At 41.1% G+C, this 26,320-nt stretch overlaps 1 protein-coding gene across 3 annotated transcripts in view; it reads left to right on the top strand.

The window, feature by feature from the left end:
- NGEF (neuronal guanine nucleotide exchange factor) overlaps positions 1-26,320 on the top strand; it is a 91,370-nt gene that overhangs the window by 24,418 nt on the left and 40,632 nt on the right. The window contains exons 2-6 of one of the 3 annotated variants that reach the window (XM_054983255.1): positions 6,869-7,132; positions 10,368-10,497; positions 18,188-18,439; positions 19,223-19,365; positions 23,597-23,874. In XM_054983255.1, the coding sequence (XP_054839230.1) occupies positions 6,889-7,132; positions 10,368-10,497; positions 18,188-18,439; positions 19,223-19,365; positions 23,597-23,874 (1,047 nt within the window). In that variant the 5' untranslated portion in view covers positions 6,869-6,888. Of the gene's footprint in view, positions 1-6,868; positions 7,133-10,367; positions 10,498-18,187; positions 18,440-19,055; positions 19,099-19,222; positions 19,366-23,596; positions 23,875-26,320 lie in introns of those variants that run through there. The other 2 variants (XM_054983256.1, XM_054983257.1) reach the window with 2 other exon arrangements.

Raw genomic sequence — 26,320 nt, 5'->3', positions numbered from 1 at the left:
CAAGAAATTGTTAGCCATAGTAGTAGATGTTGTATCTTTTAGAAATGGGAATTATCAATTTAATGATGCTGCCTTTAAGAGCCTTGTTTACGCTGGTTTAAATGCTCATACTAGAAAGGCTCTAGATCCTGTAGATCCCACAGCCATAGCATGGGCCAACATGGAAGAGAAAATTAAGCAAGAAGCAGATTTGTTTAGAAAGACAGGAGCCCTTAAAGCCCAAGAGAAATGTTCTAGGAGACCTACCATGAGCCCATACAAACTGTAACCTATGCCAACCATGGTCCCCATTCTCACCAAAAACCTGAAGGTCATTGCCCAGCCAGAGTTGTCACGTCCCCTTACCCTCCCAGCAAGAGGGAAGGACTAGGCACTCACTTTTGGTGACATACCCACATGTGCGCACTCCCGGGGCAGTGCCATGATATCACTTCTGGGAGGTGACATCATCATGCAGGGGGTGAGAGTGCCCCCATGCTTTGCAGCAGGCCATTTTCAGCCTGTTTGGGGCCAAAATTGGCCCACTGTGAAGTGTGGGAGGAGCCGGAAGCACGTGCTTCGCAGTAGGCCGATTTTGGCCCAAATTGGCCCACTGCAAAGTGTGAGAATGCTCCTGGGGCAGCTTGATGATGCCTATTCCCCTGCTTCCTCTGTCCCTGCCAGCCAGGTGAGTGGTGGGAAGGGGTGGAAGGTGGAAGCAGGGGATCCCTGCCCCCACTGGGGGGCCTGGGATCCCTATTACCCAGCTAATGGCCTCAGCCACTTCCCTCCCCCTTGTAATGGAGGAGGAAACCAGAGCTTTAACTATGGCAGCCATTCAAATGGTGGGAATAGAAACTGTAGGTAGCAGGAAAAATCTGACTGCCTCCACCACTCAGATAGACAGGATAGTTCCAACAGGCAGGGAAACATGAAATGCAGCAAATAAGGACATAGGTTTTTACTAGGACATTAGGAGATTTTTATGGGCAGAATTAAGACAAACAGGCATAGATATGGCTCAATTTGACAGACTGCCCATCTCTGTCCTCGTCAATGCCCTTAAGAAAGCCAAGTCCTCTAAACCACCAGAAACACCAGTGAATGCTTTAACCCTCTCTGCTCCCCCTTCTTCTGATTATGAGGACAATTTCTTGGGAGGTCTGGGAGCCCCACACTCTTCTCCACAGTTAACTGCCCTCAGGAGAAGACCAAAGGTTGCAGCTAGCCTTAGACCTCTGGGAAAATTAGCTCAGCCTCTCAAAGAGAAAAGGAAAAGACTCAAAGTGTGATTATCACCCAAAGCCCAACAAAAACTTAGATGTCCTTTAAGGAAAACTGGCTGATTGACAAGGTGAGATAGCAGAACTTACAACCCTAAATAGGGACCAGAATTTAGAAATAAAACACCTGCATAAGGAAAATCAGGTGCTACAAGAAAAATCAGAAGCTTACAGAAAAGATAAGAGACCAACTCCAGAGCAAGCTTATTCTGTTACAGACCCAGCTGGAGAAAGACAGAACTGAAAGCACTAGTTTAAAAAACACTAGTGCAAAATGTAATAGGCTTCCAGAAAATCACTGAAGATAGAATAAAAACTTTAGAAGTCCCATCAGCAAAGGAAACAGAACTAAACAGTGTTAAAGGCAGTACAGTGAGTGACTTGGCTTTGCCATCCACAGTTCCTACCTCAGCTCCCTTATCACAGAATCCGGATTCAACCCCAGCCTTCGAGCATGGGCAGTCTGGAAGCAAGCAATTTATTTGGCCTCAGTAGACCCTTCAATAAAGCGTCAGGACCCATGTCCAGCCAATTTACACACAGACAACTGTGACTATACCCCCTTGCAACAATATTACAAGCCTGACAAAGAAGAGTAAAAATGTAGTTTCCCCAAAGGACTTGGACTGGATCAAAAATCCAGTGATTTAAACTACACAACAGCTAGCTCTGTCTCAGCCTTCCCATACCAGCAACTTTGAGGAAAATATTGTATTGTGCATTTATGGTTTAATAGTGCTTGTCCTCCTGACCAAGAAAGTTTGTCTAGCCTGAGAATAAATGATAAAGTAGAACCTCCAGCACTAGGTGCAGTTGTGAACAAAGTAATGCTGGTTGAGAAGGCTCCCAGTTGCTAGCAGCTTCTAAAAGAGACTCTTCCCATTCAGTTTTCCACCCCCCCCCCCCCGCCCCAAACCTACTGAAGTGGAAAAACTGGCCAGAATCCTCACCTCTTCACATCTCTTCCTTTTTTCTCGCCCAGGCTGAGATAAGCCTCAACTGGAAAGCCCTAGAGGTCCAGATTGATTGGGAGTGATTTGATTTAGAGTTCCCTTTTTCACCTTCCCTCTCACAACCTCTTTGTAGATTTCTTGTCTGTGTTCTTATGTTTTCTTTCAATATATGTGGGACAACTCTGCCTGCCCTTTGCCACCCCCCACTTTTTAGGGCACTCTGCTGTCTTGTACAATTGTTCCTCCAGTTGCCCTCCCTATGCTCAGTTATATTTTTCAGAGGGGGGCGGGGGAGACACACAGAATTTGTACCCTTTGTTTTTTCTTTTTGTCCACACCCCCCACCCCTTATCAATGGCCTATCTCACAGGGCTGGTGGAGAGAATTGTTACTTTTTTCCTGTTTTTCTCTCTCTCCATTTGCCAATGGCCTATCTTACAGGAATGGTGGTGACTTTTAAGTTGGCTATTGAAGATCCTTTCCACAATCAACTTGGTCAAAATTTTCATGGCCTTATGGGGTTTGGTACACTCACCCTCCCCTTTTCCTTTTTTTGTGTGGGGAGCCAATGGCCAACCCTCGTCCTGCCCTCCTTTTTGTAGGAAGCAACAGGGGGAGGATATAGATGCGTATCTCACAGACTTGCAGGTTCACTGAACCCCAAATTGCAAAAAGTTTCTCTTCATCTGTACAGGAAATGTGCACTACACCCCCCCTTTCCCCAGCCTTTTTGTTATATGTAACGCCAGTAATAAATCCTGGACCAATGGGACAACAATAAATGGACTGGGCTGGTCCGTGGAAAAGTCAGTAAAGGATGCTTAAGAAGGAAACAGGCAGTGAGTGTAAGAGAGATGAATTGAGCAGAAGGAACTATAAAGGAATGTTGTATATTTAAGAAGGTCTTATAGAAAGTGAAAGGTAAAGAAGCAAGATGGGCCTAGTCTCACTAGACTGCTGCTACTAGCGCTAGCCATAGGAGGTAAGGATTAAGCAGGTTTTATGTAGAGATGGATAGAGGTATGTGTAAAGATGGATTGTGTGACAGAGGACTCAAAAGTTAAAGCTTGGAAGTACATTGTAGCCCATCTCCTATTAATCACTTGCAATTTGGCTTAAGACTGACCCAAATAGCAGTAACTTGAAGGGTAAGGCACCAGATTTCATTCTCCAGCAAACAGAGGCCATACCATATCATTCATGAATGTGTTGGTATAGTGGTTAAGAGCAGCAGAACTCTAATCTGGAGAACTGGGTTTGATTCCCCTCTCCTCTTGAATACAGCTGGGTGACCTTGGGTCAGTCACAATTTCTTGGAGCTCTCTCAGCCCTACCCACCTCCCAGGGTGATTGTCATGAGGAAAATAGTAACACTTTGTAAGCCGCTCTGAGTGGGAGTTAAGTTGTTCTGAAGGGCAGTATATAAATCAAATGTTATTGTTGTTGTTGCTATAATGTCATTTTCTATTATATAGTAAAGGCCCTTAAGGCCACCCCAAAGCGGGCAACCCACCATTTTACAGAGGCTTTTTCTTCCCATTTTGTATTGAATCATTTTTCACTATGGTTTGTTTTCTTCTGTTTTTATGGGAGTGTATGACCAGGTCACTCTCCCAATTGCAAACAATTTTTATTATATTATTTCATTCTTGAGCCTTTCATCAGTCTAGTTTTTAAGGCACTGTTTTGAGTCTCACCAAGACCCTAACTTGCAGACTCAAGCCTCTCATCTGACCTCTATAAGCAGGAAGCAACACTTTGTGAATGCACAGAGGAATAGTGTTTTCAGATCTCCCTGGCCGAATCCACACTTCCCTACCTTCTGCTTTTCATACGCAATAATTGCGCTGGATTCTATCCTGCAGTGTCCCCATCTGTGTTCACGTCCCCTCTTTTACTGTGCCAGCGTCGCGCTATACTCCATTCACATCCCTGGGAGAATTGTGTGATACAGGGCGGGTTTAGATCCGCCGTCGCCGATGATGACATCACGTAGCCTTTTTTTAAATTTAATGCTAGATTTTCGCTATATCGATGTTCTGCTTATTTGCAATGGCGGGGCCACACCCCCATTGATGCCTGCAATTGGTTAATGTTACCGCTCAACTATAATTATAGGATAGCAATTTTTCGCTATACCGATAATTTTAATATTTGTTTTAAAAAAAAACCCGGAAAGAGTCAACCTTTGCAGGCACAGTCTGCTTATCAGAAATTACCTAGGCTCTCCTTTGGCAGTGAAACATTATTTACTGTAAACAAAATTGCACACACACACACCCATGCCTCCATGGACTTTTTACAATGCCACTTCTCAAACCACTTGTGGGTGATCTTCATGAATGGGATTGCGCAATAGTGCTAGGAATGCCCCCTTTTAAAAAATAAAAATAAACAGGACAGGAGTGCGGGCATGCCTTGGACAGAGTTGGGACCCTAAGAATTGCTTGGCAAAGAGGGACGGTGTTCCGGAAAGGCAAGAAACAAGGAAGTGGGGGTGGTTAAGAGGGGGCGGTCTCTTTGGGAACCGCTTCTATTTGTTCACATCCATAGTGAGAACTGCGCAAGAGAAGTGTTTGAAAGCGTGATAACCTTGTCTGAGGTTATGGTCCCAACTCTGTCGGAGGCATGGTTTTTAAACTGACAAGCTATAGTTTCTGATCAGCTGGCAAATCCGAATAGCAAACCACGACTGAGATTGGCTTGTGCTAACTATAGTATGATGGTTGAACTGACAAACTGCCAGAGGCTGCATCACTAAGAGACAGGATAAAGCCCCAAAGACAGAAAACAAAAGCAAACAAGCAGTTCTGAACTGTGATTTACTGGCTGCATATCTGGAAACGCTAAGCCATTATTTCAGGGATAATTAATGCAAATCATGGTTTGCTATGATACCTGAATTGAACTATATTCTGGCACAAGTTATGGATCAAATAATACCTGCAAATAATTGAAGAAGAACAATGTTGCAACAAGAAGCACAGGTGGGCTTTGTCAATAAATTTCTTATTAGTATCAGAAACTTTTTCTGTGCAACAGGTAAGTGGCAGTTAGTGGCTAAGGAATTAATATACATTGGGGAATGCATGTAGAAAAGGAGGGACCAGGTACAGTTTCTGCTAGGAGACATGACTGGAATCTGAACTAACATCTCTTCCTGCCAATTTTCCACAGACATGTCCCCATACCAGTGTAACCCTGCTAAGTCTGGAGAAATTATTTAGGTTCAAAAATACTCGTGACAATAGTTATAAATGAGAAATGTGCTGAATGTCTTATCTTTGAGATTCAATCTAAATAGCTGTTAGAGCTATCACACTTTATTAATCCACCCTATAGCAGTAGGAAATGATGTTTGCTGTCCTCTTGCTGTTTCTAGAGGAGGTCTCATTTGGTATAGCAGTGAATAAAATGTTGGGCTGGGGGAAGGAAGGGGGTTTATATTCACACTCAGCCACAAAGCTCACTGGGTGATCATGGACCTAATTCACCTCCACAGTGTTGATCAAATGATCCACAATGCTGACTGGAGTGGGTCATAGGGAACATATTCCAGTCTTAGCTTATCTACACTGGCTTCCAGTTTGTTTCTGGGCACAATTCAAAGTACTGATCTGACATGTTATGGTTTGGGACAAACATAGAACTGCCTACTTCCTTTTGAACCTTCCCAACCACTTGATCATCTTTGGAGGCCCCAACCTTCCAAGACTAGGCAGGTGGCAATCTGGAAGAGGGCCTTCTCAGTAGTGGCATCAAAATCCTGGAACTCTCTCCCCAGTGAGAGTTGCCTGTCCCCTTCTGTTGCCATCTTCTGCCCACAGGTGAAGACTTTTTTGTTTTGCTTGGCATTCCCTCAGCGATCCTTCCTCCTTCCCCAATGTTTTAACTATAGTTTTTATTTTTTGTATTCATTTTAAGCTCTGATTTTAATGCTTTTTAAGATGAGAGTTTCATTTGCTTTAATTTGTTAGCTGTCTTGGTGGCCCTATGAGAGCGGAGAGGCCAGGTTAAAATTCTTGTAAATAAATAATACATGGAACTATTTCATGTAATCTGATCTCTGCTTCATAGAGCGATCGTGGAATACATCTTGGAAATATTGTTTGTCTCCAAATGTATAACAGGCTGTTAATTGTATTGTGGCAATTTCTCACCAACCTGTGTGGTTTCTGTTTCTAGATGTGCAACAAAAAGGGAATGGGAAAACTGTGCCTTCAAAGAGACTGGAGAAGGCCTAATGTCTTATATTTAGAAATAATTCTATCAGATACAAATGTGGAGTTTCAGTTTTAATCATTTTTATGCTAAATCAGCTCATTACAGAGTATTTTGGAAAGAAATATTAGAAATTATGTCTAGACACATTATTTTGAAGTATAATAGCACTTGTTTAGATTAATATTGAAGACAATTGGATAACCTTGAAAGCTATGACTGAAATGACACCTGGGCTAACCACAAAAAAGAGACAGTAGGGTGGGGGGAGTAGCTGATTCACTGTTATTGTAGAAAAAAATTACTGTTGGTGCCTAGATAAACTTTCCTATCCTTTGTTTTTAATTTTAAAGCAGAAGGATCTGATGAAGTGTATGAAGGTTCCCATTCATCATCTACTGTGTTATTAAACAATCAGATCTGTTTCCATAGAGACAGAAGAACTGGAAAAGATGGAAAGACACAATGGGAAATCAGCCAATGGTTTCAGAAAGGATAGTTCTCCGCAGACAGTATCATGCCTGGACTTGAACTGTGAGCATGATGAGTCACAGACTTCTGATCACATGACTGAGAAGGAACCACAGTCACACTATATTCCTATTCGACGGAATTCCAGATACTATCGTTCCATCAGACTTCGAAACAGAGGGAAAGGGAGGAGTTATAAAGAGATTCAAACAGAGTGCGTTGAAGGTAAGTAATGGTTGTTACTCTTGTCCGCTAAGGTTGATAGTTATGGTACAGGTCAAGGCAAATATTGTGGAAGGGGAGTTATAGGAACAAGGCTGCAAATTACTTGTGATTGTAAAATCTGGTTGCTTGCCTTTATATATCTGCTATACTTATGGAATGTCAAGTTGCAACAAGTCTGAAACTGCAGAAGCAATCAAAATAAGGCCTTAAGAAAGAGATTCTCGATCTCGTGCCATTCTACTTAACAGGGAAACACTGCTCAACTGACAAAACCTTGAAGGCAACTGAGGAAGGTTAAAGAGTTCTTAATGATGCACAAAAAGAATGGTGTGCAAAATTTTACTCAAAGGAGACATTTTCTGGCGCAAGAGAGACATGGGAACCATTCAAGAATCAAGTGTAACAAGAATATAGGAGTCTAAATAATCTGAACAATAGAAATGCCAGTCAATTTCTGTTCCAACTATAGTAAAGTTTTTAATACTTAGCATGTATATAGCACATCAAAATTCTTCAAACAGATTATAGCAATGGTTGTTGTGGGTTTTCCGGGCTGTATTGCCGTGGTCTTGGCATTGTAGTTCCTGACGTTTCACCAGCAGTTGTGGCTGGCATCTTCAGAGGTGTAGCACCAAAAGACAGAGATCTCTCAACACTGAGAGATCTCTGTCTTTTGGTGCTACACCTCTGAAGATGCCAGCCACAGCTGCTGGTGAAACGTCAGGAACTACAATGCCAAGACCACGGCAATACAGCCCGGAAAACCCACAACAACCATCGTTCTCCGGCCGTGAAAGCCTTCGACAATACAGATTATAGCAATCATTGTATTGCTTCTGCTACCACCACCACAACTACTGATTAAGGAGCATCACTTTCCTTAGACATGGATTTGCCCCAAGAATGAGATAATAGATGTGTCTTATTTCCTAACAAACTGTCCCACTCTTCCACTCTCTCTCAAAAGTCTGGGCTACCCGATCTGTCTTGCAATATGTAACACACAAGGTAAGTTTCTTCCTTTCTCCAAGGTTGTGAGCAGACAGCACAAGACTAAAAATTGCTGCTTAATATTCTACTCCTGTCATCAGTGTGGTTTTATGGACAAAATGAGCTCTTCTGTATGCCAAGGCATACGTCTTCTCCACTGTGCCATTGCAGTGTGCATCCAGGCAAACATACAGCTTCTCACCGAATCACCTGAATTCAAGAAAGTCATTGCACCAAGACTAGTGCGGATTAAAGGAACCGCCTGCATCATGCTACAAACTACACCACTTGTACAGGAAGACATGTATCTCTGTATTGGGCCCCTGCAGAAGAAGCCATTTGAAGAAGGATTGTTCTCTTGCAGAGTCCGATTGGCATCCATGTAAACAGACCAGATCTGCACTGTACTACAGCCCTACTTGCCCTCTGTTATTGCATTACGGAAGGTAGCAGTTGCCTACCAGAAGGGCTGGAAGAAAAAGTGTTGTCCAGTTGATACAACTTTATTACTAAAAGGCAATTGCTCTCTCTGCTATTTGAGCTTAATTTTATTCAAACTAGGAAGGTATATTCTTCAGCTCTCTTATCTGAGTGGATATTGTACACACACAGAGTCTTCCTGCAGTGCCTCTAAATTGCATGGACAACAAAGATGGGTAAGCCCTTTTCTTTTCCATTTGAGAACATTTGGGATATTGTTTGTGTGCAAAACCTAGTCATGTCTAGTTCATATGAGTATTTAGGTACCTTAAACACGAGCCCATCTCTGCACCCTCCTTTCTTCTACCACCTTCTCAGCTTTTCTGAGGATGAGGGGAAAGAACGTTGCAGCTGCCCAGCAGGACAGGTGGATGCAGATGTGGTTTGGGTGTGCTATCATATACAGTTGTCAGGAAATTTGCCATTCCACTCAAACAAAAAGAGCCAGTGGGAGGGAGGTGTAGTACAGCAGGAGCAATGCAGTTAACCAGTTGGTATGGTGAATGTATTGCATCAAATGCAACACTAGTATCCAGAATAAATATATTAAAAACCCAAAGCAAGCAGGCTCTAGTTTCATATTTTTGTTAGTACAGAAGGGAGAAGGGAAGGCAGTAAGAGCAGTTGACTACTAGAATGAAATGAGGGCAGCTAAGAGACCTGAGGGAGCAGAGAGAACAATGAAATAAAAGCTGTGTAGACTCTAAGTATGTATCATATAAATCGCTCAACACTCCGTTGGCAAAGATGAGCCCAGTGTCCTAGGATATGATGATATGGTGGTTTCCTTGTGGAGGGTCTTTTTAACTTCCTACAAATCAGAAAACTACCATTTGAGAAAAAATTAAGTGTATTAATATAAAATTGCCATCAGCACAAAACATTTACCAAATCTTTGAAATTTATTCAAAGATGTAACCATTGGAGTGTGGACTTTTTAAAGGAATCACATCACTGTTGACATGGAAATGTTACATGGTGACTGCTACGGTTCCTGGATATATCTGAACAGAACCTTTGTTTTCTAGAGTTCTGCTTTAGGAAATGGGTAAAGGAACAGCATGGACGGAAAACCATGTTGTTTATTATTACTACATTAACCACAATATAAATCCAGTTGTTTCTCATGGTTTTCATTAAGTACATTCAGTGCTGCAATTATAATAGCAATGAATGCACTCTCTGGGGAGAATGGTGAATTTCTCCAGATATGAAAAGATGCACTTTCTTGTATCTCTGCAACATGAATGCATCCTTCAGAGAAGATGTGAGGATCATGTACAACAGAAGAGAAACAAATTTTACACTTACTCCAAAATAGATTGATTGTGCTGAAAGCACCTTAAAAATTAAAGTGATACAGAGCATAATTTTCTTTCTTGTTCTTCCAATGAATCAAACCAGAGCATGTCTAATTTCTTATGGGAGCCTTTTGGATCCATTTTAACATGAAAGGAAGGAGCTTTATATAGAATTGAGACTCTTGTCATTCTGTACTTGGGAAGAAAAAGCATACAATTAATCCTGATCTTTTCTCTTATAATAATGGATTTGTATGTTCTAAAAAAAAATAAAGGGGTGGGATTTTCAAAAGGCAACAGCCACACTCTGACTGTATGTGTGTGTGTTTTCTTCAAACATGTAAGAAATACCATATTTGAAGAGATGGGCCAGGTTGGCCCTCCAAACATAATTCAGCATCTCTTGTTTCATTAAAAGGACAAAAAATAATAGTTTACCTATCAATGTTCCATTTAATTTAAAGGCTCACTAAAAAGTGGCAATACTGGAAATGAGCTTCTGGACAAAGATGAAGTGTTACGTATATTCCGCAAGGGCCTGTCTCTACATGTAAAGCCAGATATGACAGCTACAGAAGAACAATGGCTTCAAAGGTAAGGAAGAAAGCAATATATAAATCCCATTTCCCTTAAGATAATAGAAACCAAAAAATAGGTAAAATGGAGTTAAAATCGGGAAAAAAGGAATTGGCTAAATAATGTCCACCAGTTTCACTTCTATTAATTCAATTTTCAGCAACGTCTTTAGTTTAAAATTCCATGGAACTATTCAGTATGCTTTTCTTATATACATATGAGCTTTGCATGCAAATGTTTCTTCCTGCTCATATAGTATGAGAAGTTTTGGACTTCAGAAATGGAAAACAGTTTCACCTCCCTTTATAAATAATTACATCAACAGGCATGGCATTCAGAAAGATTCAGAAACAGAAATGTGGTGCCTCTTCTTGATTTCCACACATGGAACTCCCTCAATATATGTTCAAAAGGCAGGTGGCTGGCATTGGAAGCAGGATGATGGTTTCCCCACCTTTACACGGTCACTGTATTAATGGGTGATGGATTCAATCATATGTCCAATTAGAATGATGGCAGACTCCATGAATATAGCTGCAGTGTGCCATGTCTAGATCAGGGCATATACCTCCATCTAGAAATCTTTGTTTGAAAACTTAATTGTTAATACTGTGGTTGCAGTGCAAAATTCAAGCTACTTACTTTCTGATACATGCACTTACGCAATTAAGCCTAAAGTTAAAGTACAGCAAAAATGGGGTGTGGGCTGTGAGGGGAGGGAGAGTTTTGCCTACTCCATCAGTAACGGTCAGCAGACTTAGGCTTTATTGGCCCCACGTGTCAGGGTTGGGCCTGACAAGTCCTTGGAAGACGAAGGGGTCATGATTGCTAACCCTGTGGAAATCAAGACCTTGGTTCTGCAGTCTCTGGGCCCTCAGACACTCAAATGGGCTACCTACTGACATCATGGAACCAGAAAACCAAAGTACTCCTAAACAGGAGCCAGACATGGGGTCCATAGAACAGCCCATCGGTGAATCCTACTCTTTGCCAGGGATCCCACAAGGGAAGCCCTGGAATAGAGAAGAAGGAGAGCCCGCATAGAGGCTCAGCTCTGGTGGTAGAGAGCCTGATTGCTGCGCAGTCAGAACCTCTTTGCCAGGATTCTAGCCCTGGTGATAGCTATACGTTCTTGCCTTTAAACAGCCTCAGTCTCTCCTGGATGATTGCAGGATTAATAGTTCCACGAAAACCTTCCTGCAAAGAGCAGCCTGAACAACAGGGAATCAATAGTTGCCCCTCTGAAGAAACTAATGTCCATCAATCAGGAGTTATTTTAGGTCAAGAAAATGGCATAGGGCACAAGCCCTCTTTCCTTATGTACCATGATCTCTGTATGCTTGGAAATCAAGTTCACAGCACTGAACTCCCCTGACCATATCTGTCAACCGGATCTGGGAAAGTACCTGTGAAAAAAAAGTACTGTTTAGTTAGGTCATCAATTGTTATCTGGCCATTATGTGTTCTTTCTTTGATAATTTACTGGTTTTCTACATAGCCTTACAGTACACTTACATAGTACTTACAGTACAGTACACTTACATAGCACTACAAAAAAGAACTTGTGGGAAATCCACCCCAGTGGGAAAATATTGCTAAATCTTACGTTTGTTTGGTTTTTTACCCTGCTTTCCTCCCCCATGAGAACCTAGAGCAGATCACAGCATTGTTCTCCCCTCTTCCCTTTTATCCTCACAAAAACAACCTTGTTAGGCTGAGGTTGAGCAGGCTCAGAGAAACTTAAGGTCACCCAGCAAACTTCTATGATAAGGAACTGTCTGCTTCGATCAATAAAATTAAAGCCTGGCACAGCTATGTAGTTATGTCTGATGGGAACTAGCCATCCCTTCTCTTTGACAAAAAAAAGTCAAAGAATGAGCACCAAATACCCCCAGTCTACCCCTAGTCTCTATACTAGAATTATGGAGTAAGTAGGGCTGAGAAACCCATGTTTCTTTTACAAACTTCAGTTCCATCTGTCTTAAAATCCTTTTTTTTCTCATTTGAAATCACTTGGACACTTCATAAAGTAGGAATCTCTGAAAGTATTTTGAAATTGTGCCATAGGCATATTCAGTGGCAACTCTATTCATGAAGTTACACGCTAGAGGTGGAAACTATCCCATTAAGAAAACTCCCATCACAAATATTTTAGAATAATCAACATCTCTTGGTTTAAGTATGATTTCCTTGGAGACTGACAGCCTCCTTTATAGGGGTTTTTTTTTTGGTCTGCGGAGAGGTAGTGGAGGAAAGAACCATTAAGTCATAGCCATCTTATGGTGGTCCCTGCTGAGTTTTTCAAGGCAAGAAACTAAGAGAGGTGGTTTACCATTACCTTCCTTGGAGGTCTCCCATCCAATCACTATTCAGAGCTGACCCTTCTTAGCTTCTGAGATCCAATAAGATCTGGTTTGCCCTGGGCAATCTAGGTCAGGGTGGGGGAGAGGTAGCTCTCTCTCATTTCTCCATTATCTTAGGACCAAACTAGATGTAACAGCAACCTTGTGGCTGCCATAAAGATGCTGCCACCATTTTAAAGTAATTTAAAAATGTCGCAAGGGCTCAGTCCTGATCAGGCCCACAGTGTGGCGTTCTTGCTTCTTCACTGCACCTTTCCATGCGCCAAAACTGCTATAGGGTGTGTGCGACCTTTTTGGTACTTGATAATGGGTGGGGACAAGAGCTGTGCTGCAGGCTCAATCAGGATCAGGCCATCATAGCATGTTTAAGTGAGTTTAAATTGGCGGTGGCATCGTCATGGTGGCCATGAGGACACCATCATGTCCAATTTTGCCTTTGGACAGCAGCAAATGGGCCGATCTGACCTCAGTGGGTAAAAGAGCTTACGAAAATTATACTTCGCTATTTTAATAGAATTTTAAACATAAATAAGCTGTCAGTTTCACTCTTGTATTGGAAAGAAAAAAAATCATACACACCTCAAGTTCACAGAAACCAATTACTAAAATAACCAAAGTGCAAAGAAGCTTAAAGCCCTACAAGGCAATTACCCTTCCCCTACCCGTGTTAGGTATGGACATATGTCATTGTCACTGAAAAGTAATTTGTATGTCATACAGTAGTTTAGATGCTCTTGTTGCATCCTTTTATTGATGATGCAGAAACAAGATGTGTTGAGCTTGAAGGAAGACGACTAGGCTAAACTTGCAACAATCATAGGAAATCATTTTTCTAGAAGCACTGTTTCCCCTCAATTTACTTCCTTTTCGAGGTGACCACTATCTCACTTTCAATATGACAAAATTTAATAGAAACACAGTTTGCAAATCTTTGAAGAAAGTAAACTAATTTAATAGTACATTGACATGAAATGGCCAGATGTATTGAACTGTTGTAAACATAAAAACTAAATATCAATTTGCCAGTGTATTGAATTTTCCATTAAAACATACTCAATGTAGTGATTAAAGATAACTCATCACTTTGCTTTCAAAATGAGTCATAAGATGATAATGCAGAGAGAAACAATTTAAGAATTCATTATTTTCCAGCTGTTATACAGCACACTAATAAAATGTTTTAGAAGAAATTCACTCACACAATGACTTGATACAACCTTCAAAGACTCTTTGAAGAGATAATCAACTATCCAAGTTTAAATTAGCTTAAACTAGGTGCTGGAATTTGGGCACTTCTATTTTTTTCTCTCTAGTATTTTTCCAACAGATGTTTGGCTAGCTGCAGTCCCCTATTATTGGTGGTGGAGACTGCCATCAAGTCATAGCTGACTTATGGTGACCTTTGCTGGAGTTTTCAGGGCAAGAGACTAACCAGGTGGTTTGCCATTGCCTGCCTCTGCAATCCTGGTCTTCGTTGGAGGTCTCCCATCCAATTTATAACCAAGGCCAATCCTGCTTAGCTTCTGAGATCTGACGAGATCAGGCTCTATTATTACCCCTTGCATTTTTATTACTTGTTCATCGATAGCCCCTTTTAGTCTGGTGGTCCTTAGTCTACTTCTATTGTTATCTGTATTTAATCAAAGGGTTCTAATACTTTCTAACTTGTATTTAGATTTTACATTTAAAAAGTCCTGTTTTTCCAAATTTTCTACTAATCAGAATGTCTTGAACATATACCAAATACAAATTATAGTAATTTAAATAAATTTAGTAATTTTAAATTTAAATATCTGCACCATACAGATACTTTGAATTAATTTACAAATTCTTAATCCTTTAATAGTTTTCAAAATCAGATGTTATAGAAACTTTTCTCTTCCCAGCCACCCTAAGAAAGGCTATACAAGTTTGTTCTCTTACTGAGGGACAGAAATTTACACCAAATCCAAGCATTCCCTGCCTGGTGAAAAGCTATTGTTATGAGCAGGGCTTTTTTTCTGGGAAAAGAGGTGGTGGATCTCAGTGGGTTGCCCTTGGAAAAAATGGTCACATGGCTGGTGGCCCCGCCCCCTGATCTCCATACAGAGGGGAGTTTAGATTGCCCTCCGTGGCATGGAGGGCAATCTAAACTCCCCTCTGTATGGAGATCAGGGGGTGGGGCCACCAGCCATGTGACCATTTTCAAGAGGTTCCGGAACTCCGTTCTACCGCGTTCCAGCTGAAAAAAAGCCCTGCTTATGAGAACCCTTGAGGCCTTCAAAATTCTGTTCTTCACACCAAACCACCCATAAATTAGAATGCACACGACCATCCCTGTACACAATACCTCCACAAATGGAAACACATAACTTGCCTACATGTTCATGTTTACAAACATACACACCCCTTATCTAGTAGAGTGAGGGATTCCAGTCTTATCAGAAGGGATATTACTAGAGCTACCACCTACAGGCTACTAGCTATAAATGGGCATGTTGTGAATGAGCTGTTTCATTCTCCCAAATCAATAATTTGTAAAAATTAACCTGCCAGTTACATTCCTCTTTTCCTTTCAGAAGTCCCTGCTATCAGGGGAAACTGACTGGAACATTAGACCAAATCAAATACCCAGTCCAGTGGTAATGCCCTGCCCTGTCCCCTTAGAGCCTCTATAAACTGTCAAATATCTCTGGTGCCATTACTATATTTTCACAGCACGCACAGTCTCTGATATACACACAATATGGGTCAAATTCTGTCCTTAGAAACATCAGAATTGTTTCTGCAAATGCACTTAGATTTGTGCCAGATTAACTGAAAAATTTATCCAAAGTAGAGAGTACCAGTTTGACAGCTGCTAATATAGAATGAGACCAATGTTCTGTTTACCCAGGGATACAAATATGGGCTTTTAAATGTTATTGCCTATATTCCATGCATTTAATTCCAGAGAAACAGATTAGAACTAAAGTATGTTGTAAAGCATGTCTGAAAGATTTTTGAAGTTTTGTTTCAATGTTGAGACTTAGCATAAAGTAGTCAACTTTGTACTAATTTAAACATAAAATAGTATCTCAAAAAACTTGCTTGGCATTTGTAAAATATCTCTGAATCAGAACAGACATTATCTATAGCAAATTTAATGTGTTTGTGTGGCTTATACAAAACCATTTACTGCTGTCTTGTAAGAAAAAGTATTTCCATAAAGTTAGTAACTAGAGTTGTAGATCATGTCAGAAGCTGAGGCAAGAGAAAGCAATCACTGAGATATTCTATAACCTCAGTTATCAGTTATTTCTTTTTGTAATTTGGATCTGGAAATCCATGTATCAATAGAAGACAATGAATTAAGTTCTTTAAATTCTCAATTTTTTAATTCTGTAAAAATAAGTGCACATTATGCACCAAAATAGAAAGAAATGGAGGAAAATAACTCTCCTCCTACACTCCAGCTTGCAAGAAAATTCATTGGACATCATATGAACATCAAATTGCTTTACTTGGTTAAACTTAATGTCTATATAGCACAGCACTATTTCCAAAAGTGATCAGACAGGTACACCGATAAACTCACAAGGAAGATAGAGTGCTGAGATCACTTTTACTGGTATTTGCTTCTAGATACACTCTCTCTGAACAAGGTGGTCTCATTTTTGTCATGAATGGTATATCTGTTCTCCATAATTTGCAAGGGCCTCTTTTATAGACTGTATAATAGATAGTAATTTATTGATTTGGCTAATAACAACACAATACACTACATATCTTTTACTTTAGATTAGGCATTTTGCAGTCTTACTCTGCAGCCTGATATGCTCAGAATCACAAACAATATTTAACAAAAAGAGTATTATGACACCTTAAAGAATAACAAATTTACTGCGGCATTATTTTTATTTATTTATTTATTAATGGGACTCAAGGCAGATTACACAGAATCAGTCAATACAGTCAACAGGGTGAGATATCCAATAAACAGTGGGAGCTTGGATTGTAAAAATCTGGACCCAATCGGAAAAGTGAAACAGAACTAAAGCATAAGTATTAACATGATGCATTAAGTGATGGGAAAATTAAACAGTAGGATCCTACTTAAAGCAACAGGCAATATGAACTATATACACAGTAGTATAGACTACCATCTCTAACCCAAGAAACTTTCTGAACCATTTTGTTACAACCCTATTAGCTGTGCAGAAAACCCCTCTTGAAAATTCAGTTTTGCATAGTTTGCAGAAAGCCAGGAGTGAGAGCCTTCCTGACCTCATCAGGCAGGCCATCCCATAAGGGATTTTTTGCCCATTAGCCTCCTTGAAGGGGTGGGGATTAGTTTCAGATGAGTAGCAATGTTAAGACTGCACCTTAAAGATCAATTAGATTTCCAAGGTATGAGCTTTTGAGAATCAAAGCTCTTTTTGTCAGGGATTAGAATCCTTGCTCTATCACCTGTGTGGAATGAGAGGATGGTGATGGGTGTGTCTTTTTACTACTCACTCTGATTGAGACTGGTAACGTGGTTAAAGTTTTTCAAAAATATTTTGCATTAAGTGATTCACAGTATTCAAAGTTGGTTGCATATTTGGGAGGTCCTGGGTTCAGTCTTCGGCTTCTCCAGCTAAAAGGATCCCAGGATAGCAGATCTAGGCTGACACCTAGAAGGTCCAATTCCCACAGGGTCCTCAGAGGCATACCTGACACACAAGACCCTACAGGAATTGTAGGGATCCCCCAAATTCTCAGAGACCCCCAAATTCTTGAAGACATTGTAGGATGCAAACAAATCCACCCCAGTTTCAGTAGAAAGCAGGAACCCTCAGGAACCTGAGAGACATATTTGCAACAGAAGATATAGTATGATTATAGACTAAAAAGAATATTGAATTTAATCAGTATATAAACCTTTGATATTATTAGTCTAATCGTAGAGACTCTTTACACGAGAGAGATGCGAGACCCCCAGCCCCTTCAAATGCAGAATGGGAACACCACCTCCTCTGGGACTCTTTCCAAGCTCGGGAAGGCATTTGGAGGAATATTGTGAGAATTCCTTTAATATTAGAGTCCGTAAAGCATCTAAGGAGAGCACAGTGGGGTGCCATTTGAGGCTACTTTCTAACTGGAACAATAACCCGCCAGTAACAGCACTTCGAGGGGACCCTCTGGCAGCAGGTCTCGTCCCTGCGGGTCGGCTGGCTAGGTCTTGGCCTACTCTCCTATTGTGGGGCATATTTCTCAAAAGGGCGGGTGCCTGGCTGGGAGCTCTGGGGAAGGAGCCCTGACACCGGGGAAAGGGCTGAGGGGGTGGCGGCGGCTGCCTCCCTCCCCCTCACGCGGCGCCGATGTTTCTTTTCCCTCCCGCGCAGGCTGCTCCCTTCCTACCCCGGTTACCGTGGCAACCGTCCGGACTCCCCCAGCCCCGCGCCTGCTGCGGAATCGCTCCGTAGCAGCAGCAGCAGCAGCCGCCGCTCGCTGCCGGATTCGCTGCTCTTGTCGCTGCTGCCGCCGTCGTCTCCGCCACCTCGCATGGAGCTGCTGGCTGCCGCGCTCAGCGCCGCCTGTGCCTTGGACCATGAGGGCTCCGCAGAGAGCGTGGCCGGAGCCCGCCCGGCTGACAGGTGAGGGCGGGGGGAGACGACTTCGCGGCAGGACGAACTTTGTCCCCCTCCGCCCCGACCGCTCAGGAGCCTCCCGCCCGCCCCGTGTCTCCCCTTCAACCGCCTGCCTGGCCGGAAGGATTCCAGCCCGGGACCTCGGGCTCCTGGCACGCTTCGGCTGGCGGCCCCCTGTAGGGGATGAAGGGCAGCGCTGGGCTTCTCGCCCTTCGGCCGCCTTGCGGGTCCCTGACTGGCTTTGCGGACCTCCTCCCGGCTGCCTCCCGCCTTCTTTTCCTCTCCTGGTTCACCTTCCCTTCCCTTGCACCTCTGCCCCCCTCAGTCGGCCACCCACCCCGAGTTTGGCTGCTAGAGCTTCTGAGTCTCCATGAGAGATTATAATGAATCTTTTCACAGATCGGGGAGCAGAGCAACTTGGGGGGGGGCGGGAATGTTTGAGCTCCGGCACCTTTTCCCCCCCGTTAAGTGATCGTGGTCTTGTAGCTCCCACTGAGACCTTTATTCGAACTCCGTCGTTTTTTGCCCCCGCCCCCACCCCATTCCAACCCAATGTTCCTGCTTCTTTTTCTTAGGTTTTAATAGTCTCCCTTAGGGAACACAGTGTGCTCTGTCTTCAGAGAAACAGAAGGACAACTAGGGATCATGGAGCCCCAAGTCTTTAGGTCTGATTTATTCCCACCCCTTAAGCCCTTAATGTTGATGCAGTTGTTGCCCACTGATCCTGTTCTGGGGGGTGCTGAGCAAGTGCCTGCACTTTTGACAGTTTTCTTTTTCCTTTCCCCAAAGTGAGTCCCCTTCCATGGCTGTACCAGTTCCTATTCCTGAAGAGAGCCCAGTGCTTCAAGACTGTCCTGCTGCTTTCCCAGAAGCCCTGCAAATGATTCACCCTATGACAGCTGACTCCTGGAAAAACTTCATTGAGCAAATAGGTAAGAGGGGAACACATAGGGAGCAGTTCTGTGCCCTCTTGGGAATAAGGGGCTAACTACAAGTTATGTGCAATTGATCATAACAGAGCTCTGACACCATGTTTTCTTTGAAAAAAAGCAGGCATGGGAGGAAAATGAGAATGTGTGTGCGTGCATGCGCGCATATGTGCTTAACTCATTGCAAGCCACTGTCCCAATTTCAGATCGCCCCTACCCAGGTTGCTTTTTCTGTTATGGATCTTCACATGAGTGTTTGCTCTTATTAACAGGCACTGGGGAGGGGTTGCTTGGTGAGCTTGGAAACAGGCAGAGAAAGATTTAAGCCCACCTCCAGTCTTGCTGCTTTTCTTTCAGATATTCACCCCCCTCAAAAAAAAAGCCCATGGTGATAGGTTCTAATATGTATGCTTGCGTGTGACATAGAGGTAGCTCCTAATTCCTACTGAACACAGTGGAACTTAATTTTTGAGAAAATGTGCATAACCTTGGACTATTAATGTACCATAGGACAGCAGGTTGACTGATTGAAAGTGATAAAATTGCATTAAAACTAGGTTAGATTCTCATATTTGTATTTCAATGGATGAATACAGTCAATATATGTAATGGATAAAATTAATACATGCTAGAAAGGAACTTGGACTGAAATTTGTAACAAGCAATCAAGATGGTGTTGTTACACTTCTGAGGAGAATTCTTCCTCTAAAAAAGAGGTCATCTAAGCAACATTGTTCTAGGTCACCATTTCTCAACTACAGAGGGCCTCAGTAACTGTATGTGCTATCTTTATTGCTCCTGTTTCATATATCCTAGTCAAATTGCAGTCTAAATATTCCTGTTAATTTCAGCAGATCACACAAGAAATGAGAAGTGCTCTCCTTTGCTAATATCTCATCAGCATTGAATGCAGGTCTTAAATTTCATCCTCATCACTGTCGTTACCAGTTGTAGAGGCCCTTATTAGTCTACAGCCATAGGTAATAAAAGCCAAGGAAATACCTGAAATAGACGAAAGCTTGGGATTTAATGTAAACAACTGTTTCTTTTTATATTTTAGATCATGGTGTTTGGATTATTTATTCAAAACATTGTCATTACGAACAGGGAAGGTCTTTCCAGTGCAGTGGTTGGGGTCTTCAGATTCTTTTAATCTCTAAATTGAAGGATTCTATTTTTTCAATACTGTGGTTTAAGTAGATGGTGAAAGGTACTGGCTATATACTAGGTATATTGCTTCTGTTTCAGACCAACAGTCATATTGAATTCAGTTGATACTGAGTTTCAGCCACAGTCACTAAAGACTTGCTCCTTTTCCATATTCAGTGCCTTATTCAGTGCTAAGCATATCATATTAATAATCATTTCAACATTGACTGAAAATATGTAACAAAGTAGTTCAAGAGGAATTATGTAAGTATCATTCTGCTAGAGCAGCATAATACATTTAAGTGTAATCTCTCCTTTTCAGTAAAGTGTGGGAAGCTTACAGGAAAGTGCATGGTTTCCAAGGTACAGTTTATCCTATTGCTATTTTAATCCCATTTTGAATAGCATTTCAGAAAGAAGCGATTACCAAGTACACTCACAGTATGCAAAAAATGTTCCTTATGTGTGCATCTAAGATTATAAACTAAATATAGCTTTACGTAAAGAAATATTGAAGTGCTTGGCAGGAATGTATGTACAAGAAATTTTATGAATTACAATTTAATAAAACTGAAAGGGAAATAATTTAAATTACTTCTTTGAAAATGGTTCACAAGAAATGAGCACAGACTTTTGAGTTTTTGAATTATTGGGTTAGATTCACCAGGCTGTTAGCATAATTTACTTGCGTATGTTGATTTTTGCCACATACCTCCCCTTCCCGGCAGTCCTTTAGACCATGGGAAAGTTGATTCCTGGAGTAACAGGACCCATGTGAACTAATAACCATGTGGGGCAGTAGGCTACACTGAGGAGAGGAAGGAGGTAAATTCACTTTCTCTGACATTGAGGGAGGAGGGGATGATTTCATCCTTTTCTCCTGCCTCACTGAAGCCCCTGCAATCCTCATGGCTATTAATCCACGTGAGTCTCATGATCTAAGAATCAACTTCCCTAGGACTGGAAGGGATTGCTGGCTAAGATTTGTACTCCTTGTGCTAATGGATCACAGGTTTCAACAAATTAATTCATGCTCCAGATAGACAGAACTAATATTTTGATTCCAGATACATATAACTAATGTTTTGATTCCACTTGAAGCCAGCTGGGTGACCTTGAGTCAGTCACAGCTCTACGGAGCTCTCTCAGCCTCACTCATTTCACAGGTTGATTGTTGTGGGGATAATAATAACATACTTTGTAAACCGCTCTGAGTGGGTGTTAAGTTGTCCTGAAGGGCGGTATATAAATTGAATGTTATTATTATCATTATTATTAAAATAGTTGTCTGAAATTTCACTATACAGTGATGAACAGGCCAACACAGGCTCAGTTTAGGTATTCCACTGGCCCAGTCTTCAAACTAGGGCTTGGATAATGAGAACCTGCTGTATGGTGGGTTCACCTGGAGACAGTGGCCTGTCTCCTAATGAGTTTGAGTTAACATGAATATTTTGCTTTAAGTGCATTTTGTGGTGACAGTAGGATTACCAGGTCCCCCTGTCCTTCTGGTGGGAGGTGGGGCCCCTGGCACCTACCTGGACTGATGTCTGTTGCATATGCTCCCGGGCCTTATGTGTGCATCTTCTGGGAAGTGATGTCATCGCGCAGGCTGCGCCCCCCCCCCGGGAGTGCTCCTGCGCTTCATGGAGGACCGCTTCAGGCCCAAATCAGGCCTGAATCAGGCTGGATTTGGGCTGAATCGGGTTGCTGCGGAGTGCAGGAGCACTCCTGCACTCCACAGCGGCCCAATCTCGGCTGAATTGGATGGAATGGGCCACTGCGGAGCGCAGGAGCACTCCCGTGCTCTGCAGAAGCCCATTCCAGGCCATTTCAGGCCCGGATGGCAACCCTAGGTGACAGTTACTACTTGTTGACTTATACCTTATGCCTGTTAATGATATAAGAGTTTAGAATACTCTGTTGCTAAGACAGCTTCAGGAAACAAGAACAATTTACTGAAGTGTTAGATGTATTTCTGAAGGAATTTTTAGCTCTTTCATGCTTCAGTTGTAGTCAGTTCAAGAAGGTTCCACCTCACCCCTCTGCATCTAAATGTCTTTGAAATTGACTGTACTGGCTCACTCTGTGTAATCTGCCTTGAGTCTCAGTGAGAAAGGCGGACTATAAAAACATAAATAAAATAAAATAAATACCATCAGGCTATCTTCTTTTCTGTCTTATGAGATACCGAGGAATTCAACAACTAAAAAGGTATACCAGGTTATATGGAACCTGCCCTCATAAAAATTCTCTTGGGAAGTCTGCATGGATAGTGTTTGTTAATATGTGGAGTCTGACCATCATATTTAGATGGAGATAATTTTTCTCCTGATTGGGCAAGCTTGTAGTCTTGGGGTTTGGCTTGTTTATTTTGCTTTGATATCATGGTTTGGTTCACTGGCTTAAGCCCTCTGGCGTTGATTGATCTGCATTTGACTTTCTGAGCTTTGGAAAAAACAGGTCAAAATGTATCCTACAAGTATTGTCTGACATTTATCAGATTCCAATTCTCCTTACTCCAAGTTGTTCTAGTTGTACCCAGGATGCTCATTATCTACAGCTGATGATATACCAGCAGCTGTGGTTCTCTTAGGTATGAAACATCCTATTTCCACAAACAAAAATAATATATTGTTTTCTCAGGATTTATGGTGAGCTGTAGCAAGTAGTTTCTAATTTGCTACTGTAAGCTTTTATTTGTATTCCTGTATCTACAATCCCAATAATGTAGCTGTAGAACTCCACTTCTCATAATGGTATATGTGACAGTTTTTCTTTACATTTTCGTTGCTGGCTGTAGAATAATTTTTCTACAATTTAGCTTATAAAATAGATTCAGAAATGACCCATTCCTCATTATGATTCCAGTTTTAGAACTGCATGTAAATCAAAACTCTTGTGTTGTACAAGTGTGGTGCGTGTTAACTTAATTACTTTGTTAAAACTGAGGTCTCAAACTAGTTTATTAATGGATGCTATCAGTATTTATTTGCTGAAATAAATGTTTCTACACAAATATAGTAACTACTGAAACAAATAGATTGCTTTGTTCACTCACTCTGACTATCTTGTTTCTTTTTAGGGCTCTTATATCAAGAATATCGGGATAAATCCACACGTCAGGAGATAGAAACTAGGCGGCTGCAGGATTCACAGACTGATACTGAAGACGAGTGCACAACTACTGAGGAGACACTATCAGAAAAAGAACCTACAGATACAGTGGAAAGCAAGGCTGTTCCCCAGATTAACCTACTCAGAAATTCCACTTCCAGGTTTAATTTATGGCAAGACCTTCCAGAAGTCAGAAACAGTGGTGTTCTGAATATTCTCCAGCCAGATGAGATCAAACATCAAGAGGTAATAGCTGCTGTAGGGCAGGGTGGAAAGAAAGGGTGTTGCTCTATTGGCATGTTAGTGAACATCATTATGACTTGAGTAATTTAATATGAGATGACACAATTTAAAATTAAGCCTGAGGTATCATTAAGATATGGTTTTGCAAGGTTTAACTGATTTCCTCTATTTTTTCCCATAAGAAAAGAAAGATCTAATGTTCTGTCCCTTCTGCTCTGCTACTTCTGGATATAAGATTAGGTTGCCAGGGCTGAAGTTGCTGAAAATATTAAGGAGTACTGAAATTATGCAAGGAAATTGTAGAAGAAAAGGTTAATTTTTGGATCACTTCTCATTGTGAATGATACTTAAGAAATGCCCACTCCTGAATCATTGTTTTTGGGCGATGCATAAGATGAGCTGAATACCAAAGAGATATAACCAAGGTTTAGAACTGACGAATTAAACAATAACAAGTCAGGAAATTGCATGGCATTCACCCAATAGCCCTTTACAAATTCATATGTTAAATTGTTGATCTTTAACTAAAATCAGTAACTTATCACTAGAACTAGATAGCTTTCTTTTATGATTGAGAGCTAGCCAATGTTCTATCATCTTTAAAAAAGAATCTCAGGGGAAGAGGGGATCTGGGGAATTTGTAGTTTAACATGTCAGTTTACCATGTCCCAGGTAGATTGGTAGAAAGAGCTATTAAGGCTAGAGTTGATAAAAGCATAAAGAAGAGGAAACCTTGCTGAGTTAAAAATCAGCATGGCTTCTGCAAAGAGAATTCTTATCTCACCAACATGTTTGAATGTTTTGGAAGTATTAGCAAGTTTGTAGGAAGGGATGATCCAGTAGCAACATTTGGAATACTGTCTACGGTTATTTGCTACACCATCACAAAATGGACATGTTAGAGTTACAAAAGATACAGAAAGAGGAATTGGGGGAGGGGCTGGAAGAATATCTACAAAGAAAGACTGCAGAGGCTGGGACTTCCTTCTTTAGAAAAAAAAAGGACATAGAATACATATTATTATACATGATATGTAGAAAACCTGAACAGAGATTAACAATGAAATCCTAAAGAGAGTTACTCCAGTCTAAGCCCATTAAAAAACAATGTCCCGCAATCAGAAGTCATCCAAGAAACCTGGCAGTAGGTTCAGAGCAGACAAAAAAAAAATTCTTTACACAAGACGTATTTAAATTGTGAATTTCATTGCAGTGATAGCCTATTCTCCCCTTGTCTAATCTGTTAAAAGTTAGTGGTTATTTGAACCGCCAAGGTTCTCCTGATTACCAGATGCTTGGAACAAAATAGAAGTGGCTATTGTGTTCTGTCTGTGAGCTTCCTAGAGGTATTTATTGTGAAAGAAAGTGTGATGGTCTAGATAAGCCTTTCATTTAATCTTTCATGGCAGTTAGTAACTGTTCTTATGCTATGTATAACACATGATTGTATACAAGTGCAAGAAAAGCATGGAAAGTGATTCTGGGTTCAGAATTCCGCGTCTTGAGAATCTCAGATTTCATGTTTAAGAAAGCAAGTTTGTTACTTCTGTGGTTTCAAAAAGTTGCTTAAAATTGTTGGCAAGTTTAGCTTTTTTGGACCACAATTTCAATGATCTTGCAGCATGTTTTTAATGATGGTGTGGCTATCATGTCTACTCTCATTACTATCAATATTACTAGTGTAATTCCAGGAGGCACAAAATCATTGCAGTCCTATGGTCCAAGTGATTCATATAGAATTGATTGAGGTGTATGTTGTACTGTCAGTAGATACTTGTTTCTACAACCTTTTTAATGATTCCCCTGCCTTTGTTCATTGTGGAAAGCTTATTTTCTGAAGATGTAACAAATCAGTTCTGTTTCAGTTTCATAATTTCTATTGGGCAGATTTTATGTAGTCTAAAAATAGCTGAAATGTGTAGGGGTAGTGAGAGACCTCCAGTTCCAGTATTGGCTTTTGTGTTCTCAGGAAAGTCTAACAATTTCTGATTCACATTTTGAATTAATATTAGTATCTTTTCCTATTTAGTGACATTCAATCTACAGCCTTTTTAGGGTCAGAATCTCACAACTTTAAAAGTAGACATTATAGAATTAAGTGTGATGAATATTTTCCTCCCTTACTTTACATATCATAACTAGGGCAAACTGAGCTAAGAGTGTAACTTAAATTTAAATATTTTTTTGCCTGATACTTGTTTATAGCTTGTGTTGTTGCTAAGGTAATTTTATTATTTAAGAAGCGTTTTAAGAATTTATAGCAAATAAACACTGTAGGATATTGAACAAAGTTGGGAAGAAAAAAATCAGAAAAAATTCCTGTGATAAATTAATATGTATGTATTGAATAATTATACCAAAATAGTTTTGTTCTTGTAAAAACTAAGAGTTCAAAGTACCCAAAAAAGAGTTGGGAAACAGATTTGGGAAGATATGAAAAATTGGATGT

The sequence above is a fragment of the Eublepharis macularius genome, chromosome 6 (assembly GCF_028583425.1).
Source record: "Eublepharis macularius isolate TG4126 chromosome 6, MPM_Emac_v1.0, whole genome shotgun sequence".
Classification (NCBI taxonomy): Eukaryota; Metazoa; Chordata; class Lepidosauria; order Squamata; family Eublepharidae; genus Eublepharis; species Eublepharis macularius.
This window is presented reverse-complemented; position numbering and strand designations above follow the sequence as displayed.